This window comes from Somniosus microcephalus, chromosome 4, assembly GCF_052327205.1.
Source record: "Somniosus microcephalus isolate GS21.2 chromosome 4, FLI_Smic_1.0, whole genome shotgun sequence".
Classification (NCBI taxonomy): domain Eukaryota; kingdom Metazoa; phylum Chordata; class Chondrichthyes; order Squaliformes; family Somniosidae; genus Somniosus; species Somniosus microcephalus.
Window position 1 is genome coordinate 340,142,731 of NC_140990.1, and position 7,712 is coordinate 340,150,442.

Genomic DNA, 7,712 nt, shown 5'->3' on the forward strand with positions numbered 1-7,712 from the left:
CGCGGGAATCCGCCATTGTAGTCGGCGGGGGAAGAAGACGAGCGCGGGAAAGACCGCCAAGCGCGGGAAGCCGCCATTTTAGTAGGCGGGGGAAGAAGACAAGCGCGGGAAGCCGCCATTTTGAGAAAAAGAAAAATTTAAAAACTTGCAAGGATGCCTAAACATGGGAACATTAATACCTTTGATAGCGATATCGAAGATTGGACCACGTATGTAGAACGCATGGAAGTTTATTCTAAAGCAAATAAGGTACCAGATGATGAGAAAGCACTAACCTTATTAAGCTCAATGGGTGCGAAGACATACGGGCTATTGAAGCACCTTCTATCACCAAATTAACCGGCGGATCAGACTTTCGCGAATATTGTTACTGTCCTGAAAAATCATTTAAACCCCACGCCGCTGATGATAGCGGAACGATTTAAATTTTACAGAAGAACGCAGCTGAAAGACGAAAGCAACGCTGAATTTTTAATTGAACTGCGTAAGCTATCAAAGTACTGTCAGTTTGGAACAGGACTAGCAGATGCGCTGAGAGATAAATTTGTGTGTGGATTGTTAAAAGAAGGAACACAAAAGCGACTGCTTGAGGAGAATGATCTTACGCTTGATAAAGCTGTCACTATTGCAGCATCGCAAGAAGCCGCAGCGAGAGGCACGGCGGAAATGCAGCTACGGTCACTGGAACTCAGCACCAATCAAATGGTCTTGGGTACAGTAAAATGTTATCGTTGTGGAAAGACAACGCACGGTCAGAACCAGTGCTGGTTCAAAAATCAGGAATGCAGAAAATGTGGCAGGCTTGGTCACATAGCTAAAGTATGCCGGTCAGGAAAGAAGACCAGCAACAAAAAGTCACCGCAGGAAAAGTACAGAAAGGTACACAAGGTGACAGAGAACAGTTCGAACGAACAGAAGTCAGATTCAGACTCCAGCAGTAATGAACTGGGTAGTCTAAGAGTACACAATGTTGGTAAGGAAGCAGACCTCCAAACAACTTGGGTCACACTTCAGATAGCAGGAGTCCAAGTGAAGATGGAATTGGACACTGGATCGGCATTGATGGTCATGAATAAGCAAGATTACAAAAGGTTATTCCCACATATTCCCCTACGGGATACGGAGATTGTATTGAAAACATACACGGGGCAAAGAGTATACCCCATCAGGAAGATAGAGGTAAAGGTGGTCCACAAGGGCAAAGAAAGCCGAGGAATGGACTTATATGTGCTACCTGAGGGAGGTCCACCACTACTGGGACGGGAGTGGATTAGGAAAATAAATATGGACTGGCATTCCTTAAAAGCACTAACGGTAGATTCCGGTAAAAAAGATGTCAAAACTAAACGATTGTCCAGAATATTGGACGATGCTAAAGAGGTGTTCCAACAGGGACTGGGAACACTGAGAGGAATTACGGCAAACATCAAGGTTGAAGAACATGCAAACCCGAAATTTTTCAAAGCCAGACCGGTACCTTATGCGATACGACCTGCTGTGGAAGCTGAGCTGGAAGGGCTAGAACGTTCAGGAGTACTGTCTAAGGTAGACTGGAGTGAGTGGGCCATGCCCATTGTTCCCGTCATGAAGCGTTCATTGAGCAACAAGCCGGGGGAACCGGGGAAGGTTCGCATCTGTGGAGATTTCAAGATCACTGTTAATCCGGTGCTTCACACGGTGCAGTATCCGCTTCCGCGGATTGAGGATATCTTCGCTTCGTTGTCTGGCGGGAAACACTTCACCAAGATAGACCTGGCGCAGGCGTACTTACAGATGGAAGTTGAGGAAGAGTCACGCCAGTATCTCACGATCAACACGCATAGAGGCTTGTACCGGTATAATAGACTGGTTTTTGGAGTGGCATCGGCTCCAGCAATTTGGCAGAGGGCCATGGAGCAGGTATTACAGGGAATTCCAGGCACACAATGTTACCTGGACGATATTCTGATTACAGGAGATGATGACGAGGAACACCTTGCAAATTTGGAACTGGTGCTCACCAGGTTGAAAGAATATGGACTTCGAGTTAATCGCCAGAAATGTGAGTTCTTTAGAAGCGGATCTCGTACTGTGGTCATGTCATTGACCAGGAGGGGCTTCATAAGTCTCCTGACAAGATCGAAGCTGTTGTGAAGGCTCCCGCTCCGGATAATGTATCCCAGTTGAGGTCGTTCCTAGGGTTGATTAACTATTACCATAAGTTTCTGCCAAATTTATCCATGGTGCTGCACCCGCTGAACGCTCTTTTGCAGAAGGGAGTACCATGGAAGTGGAGCGAGGACTGTAAGAGGGCTTTTCGCAAAAGCAAGGCATTGATCACCTCAGAGGAAGTGTTGGCTCACTTCAACCCAACGCTGCCTATTCGTTTGGCTTGTGATGCTTCTCCATATGGTATTGGGGCAGTACTCTCACACAAGTTGCCAAATGGCCTGGAGAGGCCAGTCGCGTTCGCATCCAGATCATTGACCTCCGCGGAGCGCAACTATGCTCAGATAGATAGGGAGGCTCTCAGCCTTGTGTGGGGAGTAAAGAAGTTTAATCATTACCTGCAGGGCCAAAAGTTTACGCTTCTGACAGACCACCAGCCGTTGGTATCCATTTTTAACCCTAAGAAGGGTGTTTCGGTGATGACAGCACAGAGACTCCAGAGATGGTCCCTTTTCCTAGGGGCACATCAATATCAGATTGAATTCAAAGGTACAAAGCAGCATGGTAATGCTGATGGGCTGTCGCGCCTGCCACTACCTACTGAGGAGGAGGCACCGACGGTTGACCCTGTTGAGTTATTTCACTCGACCATCATCGAATGTTTACCAGTCACCAATGCAAGTATTGAAAGAGAAACCAGGAACGACCCGACACTGTCCCGGGTCTACGAAGTGACAGTGAAGGGATGGCCAGCACATGGTGATCCACTGTTACCGGCATTCTCAGCAAGACGAGAACAGCTGTCCGTCTGTCAAGGAACATTGATGTATGGAACAAGGGTGATTATTCCTCCTAAGTTAAGAGAGAGAGTTCTAAAGGAACTGCATGAAGGTCATCTGGGGGGAGTCAAGATGAAAAGCCTTGCTAGGGCTTATGTGTGGTGGCCGGGTATCGACCAACAGATAGAGGATCTGACGAAAAGCTGCTCAGGGTGCCATAAAGTGCAAAATGCACCTCCGATTGCACCGCTGCATCCATGGGAATGGCCTTCAACCCCATGGCAACGTGTACATATTGACTTTGCTGGTCCATTCATGGACTCCATGTTTTTAATTGCGGTGGACGCACATTCTAAATGGCCAGAAGTGATTAAGATGACTACCACTACCTCGGAAAAGACGATCGTGGTGCTAAGAACGATATTTGCAAGAAATGGATTGCCAGAACAAATATGTTCAGACAACGGACCGCAGTTCATGTCAGAAGAATTCCAGAAATTCATGAAGAAGAATGGGGTGAAACATTATACCTCTGCCCCATATCATCCGGCTACAAACGGGTTGGCCGAGAGATTTGTACAAACGTTCAAAAAAGCAATAAAGGCCATGAGCGAAGATCAGATTCCACTACAACACAAGGTGGACAAATTCCTACTGGCATATCGAAACGCCACTCATGCAGTGACAAACCAAAGTCCTGCCATGATGTTCTATAACAGGAGGTTGCGGTCCAGGTTGGACTTGTTAAAACCAAATGTGCGGAGGGAAGTTGAAAACAAACAGTTCCAGCATATAAATAACAAGACCACTCGGAGTTTCGAAATAGGACGTCCAGTGTTAGCCCGGGGCTATAAAAACGAGAAATGGCAATCTGGAACAATTCAGGCCAGACAAGGACCCCTGATGTACACGGTAGATATTGGTGAAAATGTAATACGGCGTCATGCTGACCAACTGGTAGAATCGAGAACAAGGGTCGAACCCATGGTTACGGCAGAGACAACCGTGGAAGAAGTTAGTGAACCTGAAGCATCTACCTCAGAAGTGAATGTACCTGATGATGATGTCCAATCCATAAGAGACCAACTAGATGAGTCACCCCAGCAACGAGAATCAGAGACCCCTGAAAGGCGTTATCCAACTCGAATCAGGAGGCCTCCTCAGAGACTGAATCTTTGAACTGTTTTGCATGAAGTTGTATATATATATATATATATGTTATTATGTTATGTTAAATGGGGATATAACTGTTAAGCTAAAAAGGGAGGATTGTGGTATATGTAACCTGTTCCACCTTAAGAGAACTACCTTAAGAGATGTACTACTTTCTCTTGGCTGCTGTATACTGTAATACCGGTGGTGACCACACCGGTATATAAGTGTTGTGTAGGGATTTGCTGGGCAGTTCAGCCCTGACCTCCGAATAGTAAAGACCTGTTAAAAGTTATTCTTGTTGTCTGTGTCCAGTGATTGATCCTAAGCATAACTGGGACACACAGACTCAACAGTGATCTCATTGAAACATACAAGATTCTGAAGGGAATTGACAGGGTAGATGTTCAGAGGCAGTTTCCCCTGGCTGGAGTGTCTAGAACTAGGGGGCATAGTCTCAGGATAAGGGGTCGGCCATTTAGGACTGGGATGAGGAGGAATTTCTTCACTCAGAGGGTTGTGAATCTTTGGAATTCTCTGCCCCAGAGGGCTGTGGATGCTGAGTCTTTGAGTATATTCAAGGCAGAGATCGATTGATTTTTGGACTCTAGGGAAATCAAGGGATATGGAGATCGGGCGGGAAAGTGAAGATGAGGTAGAAGGTCAGCGATGATCTTATTGAATGGCGAAGCAGGCTCGAGGGGCCGAATGGCTGACTCCTGCTCCTATTTCTTAAGTTCTTATGATGGTTTATTTTCACCTTCGCTGCCTTTCCCAGTAATCACAGGGGTTGGGGTAGGGGTTGGATGGAGATGAGCAGGTTACACTATGTTGGGATGGGACACGTGCGATGAACAGTTGGCCTCCTGCCCTTTTCCATATATTTTCTTGCATATTTCTATGTCCATGGAGTTCCCAGACAGGAAACGCCAGCCAAAAAATGTCAATGAAACCTATTCCATCAGTACCTACCCTTGGCATGGAGTTAATGAACTTCAGGCGATCGGTTCCACACTTGTGACTGTTCAGGCACATATAGAAATAATCCCAGTAATCCTTCCGACTCCCAAAAATAGTTTTCTTCTCCTTCTGATCATACTGGGAAGAGAGAAATAGGAATAAATACACCTGAAAAGGGGAGACAGCTGGAGAGAGACAGTAAGAGAGAGAGAGAGAGAGAGAGTGAGGTAGAAACAGAGATATAATCAAAAAGAGATAGAAGGATAAAGTGACAGATGCAGTGAGAAGGACAGAGAGAGAGATAGACAGAATAGAGACAGAGATATGTAGAGACAGAGAGAGTTAGGGACAGAGAGGAAGTGTGAGGTAGAGACAGAGATATAGACAGATAGAGTGAGACTGATGGACAGAGAGACAGAGAGAATAGAGATTGAGAGAAGTAGAGATTGAAAGAAGTGGACACAGAGACAGACAGACAGAGAGAGACAGAGTGAGGTAGAGCCAGAGAGATATAGACAGACAGACAGAGAGAGACAGAGTGAGGTAGAGCCAGAGAGATATAGACAGACAGACAGAGAGGTAATTAGACAAACTCACACTTTTCGTTTCCCAGCACTAATACCCCTCACCCTGATGTAGAAGAAGTCACACACTTGAAAATTGTCATTGAGCTGGGGAGGACGCTGGAGTGTGAGGTCTCCTACCTGTAGCAGGTACTCGAGCTTAGTACACAGCCTGTAGAGGGCAGGGCTGGCGTCAGTGATAGGTAGCCCATTCCTTTCATGGTCTTCGCAAAGCTCTTGGATCGAACCTACGAAATAGAATCGGGTCAGTGAGTGTTAAGGGATCACACAGGGACAGCACAGGGTCAGTGTCAGCGTGGCTCAGTGGGCAGCATTCTCACCTCTGAGTCAGAAGGTTGTGGGTTCGAGTCTCGCTCCAGGAGAATTGAGCACAAAAATCTAGGCTGGCACTCCCAGTGCAGTACTGAGGGAGCGCTGCACTGTCGGAGGGTCAGTACTGAGGGAGCGCTGCACTGTCAGAGGGGCAGTACTGAGGGAGTGCTGCACTGTCGGAGGAGCAGTACTGAGGGAGCGCTGCACTGTCGGAGGGGCAGTACTGAGGGAGCGCTGTACTGTTGGAGGGGCAGTACTGAGGGAGCGCTGCACTGTTGGAGTGTCAGTACTGAGGGAGCGCTGCACTGTCGGAGGAGCAGTACTGAGGGAGCGCTGCACTGAGGGAGCGCTGCACTGTCGGAGGGGCAGTACTGAGGGAGCGCTGCACCGTCGGAGGGTCAGTACTGAGGGAGTGCTGCACTGTCGGAGGGACAGTACTGAGGGAGCGCTGCACGGTCGGAGGGGCAGTACTGAGGGAGTGCTGCACTGTCGGAGGGTCAGTACTGAGGGAGCGCTGCCCTGTCGGAGTGGCAGTACTGAGGGAGCGCTGCACTGTCGGAGGGGCAGTACTAAGGGATCACTGCACTGTCGGAGGGGCAGTACTGAGGGAGCGCTGCCCTGTCGGAGGGGCACGCTGCACTGTCGGAGGGGCAGTACTGAGGGACTGCTGTACTGTCGGAGGGACAGTACTGAGGGAGTGCTGCACTGTTGGAGGTGCCGTCTTTTGGATGAGGTGTTAAACCAAGGCCCTGTCTGCTCTCTCAGGTGGATGTAAAAGATCCCATGGCACTGTTTCGAAGAAGAGCACGGGAGTTCTCCCCGGTGCCCTGGGCCAATATTTTTCCCTCAATCAACATCACTAAAAACAGATTACCTGGTCATTATCACATTGCTGTTCGTGGGATCTTGCTGTGTGCAAATTGGCTGCCGCGTTTCCTACATTACAACAGTGACTACACTTCAAAAAGTACTTCATTGGCTGCAAAGTGCTTTGGGACAACGTTTGGTTATGAAAGGTGCTGTAGAAATACAAGTTCTTTCTTGTTTTATTTTTTAATTCCTCCACGGGAATGGAGGCTGGCATGGCCGGCATTTATTGCCCATCCCTACTTGTTCTTTCACTCTCTCTTTCTTTCTTTCTTGACAGTACGGGGTCAGTGAGTGTTCGGGGATCGCACGGAGACAGCAGAGGGGTAGCGATATTAAAAGAGATTGGAGGGTGAATGAAATTGTCTTACTTTGTAGGTCTTTGATCACCTTCAGGAGCTGAATGTCAGTGTCTCCTGCCATCCCAGGGCAGTAATCTGCTCAGCGCACCCTCTGCGACCTGCACGGAAGGACTTATCTGTGTTAGTGACCAGACTGTTCGTGGATGGGTGTTCTTACTTATAACTTTCTCCTCACAATAATAGGGTTCACAGCATCAGATGTCACATGTTCTCAGATTTATTAAGCATAACAATTATTATTAATTAAACATACGCTTAACAGCAACACAGATCACAACAACTCGCTGCGTAAAAAAAAAATCTCCTCATCTCCCCTCTGGTTACCGACCCTCCTGCCACCAGAAACAGTTTCTCCTTATTTACTCCATCAAAACCTCTCGTAATTTTGAATGCCCCTAAATCTTGCCACCCTCCCCCCTCCCCCATGCCACCCAATAAAGCAAATCCCACTTCCCAACTCCAGTGCTACCAAACAGAAAATCCCCAGGTCTGAAATTATGTCAGGATTGTGCCCACTGGGACCCTGCACCTGGTCATGACATTGTAAT

The 7,712-nt window shown here is 47.7% G+C and overlaps 1 protein-coding gene across 2 annotated transcripts in view; it reads right to left on the reverse strand.

Annotated features, from left to right (window-relative positions):
• The window catches only part of LOC147120728 (uncharacterized), a 205,978-nt gene extending 198,543 nt beyond the window's left edge, over positions 1–7,435 (reverse strand). For both annotated transcript variants that reach the window (XR_015078228.1, XM_085986957.1), the window contains exons 1-3: positions 7,174–7,435; positions 5,744–5,850; positions 5,052–5,177 (exon numbers count right to left, since the gene is read on the reverse strand). Coding sequence is in view for 1 of the 2 variants with exons in the window: in XM_085986957.1 (XP_085843083.1) it covers positions 5,052–5,177; positions 5,744–5,850; positions 7,174–7,225 (285 nt within the window). In the remaining variant the exon portion in view is untranslated. The remainder of the gene's footprint in view (positions 1–5,051; positions 5,178–5,743; positions 5,851–7,173) is intronic.
• Between the last annotated feature and the right edge of the window lie 277 nt (positions 7,436–7,712).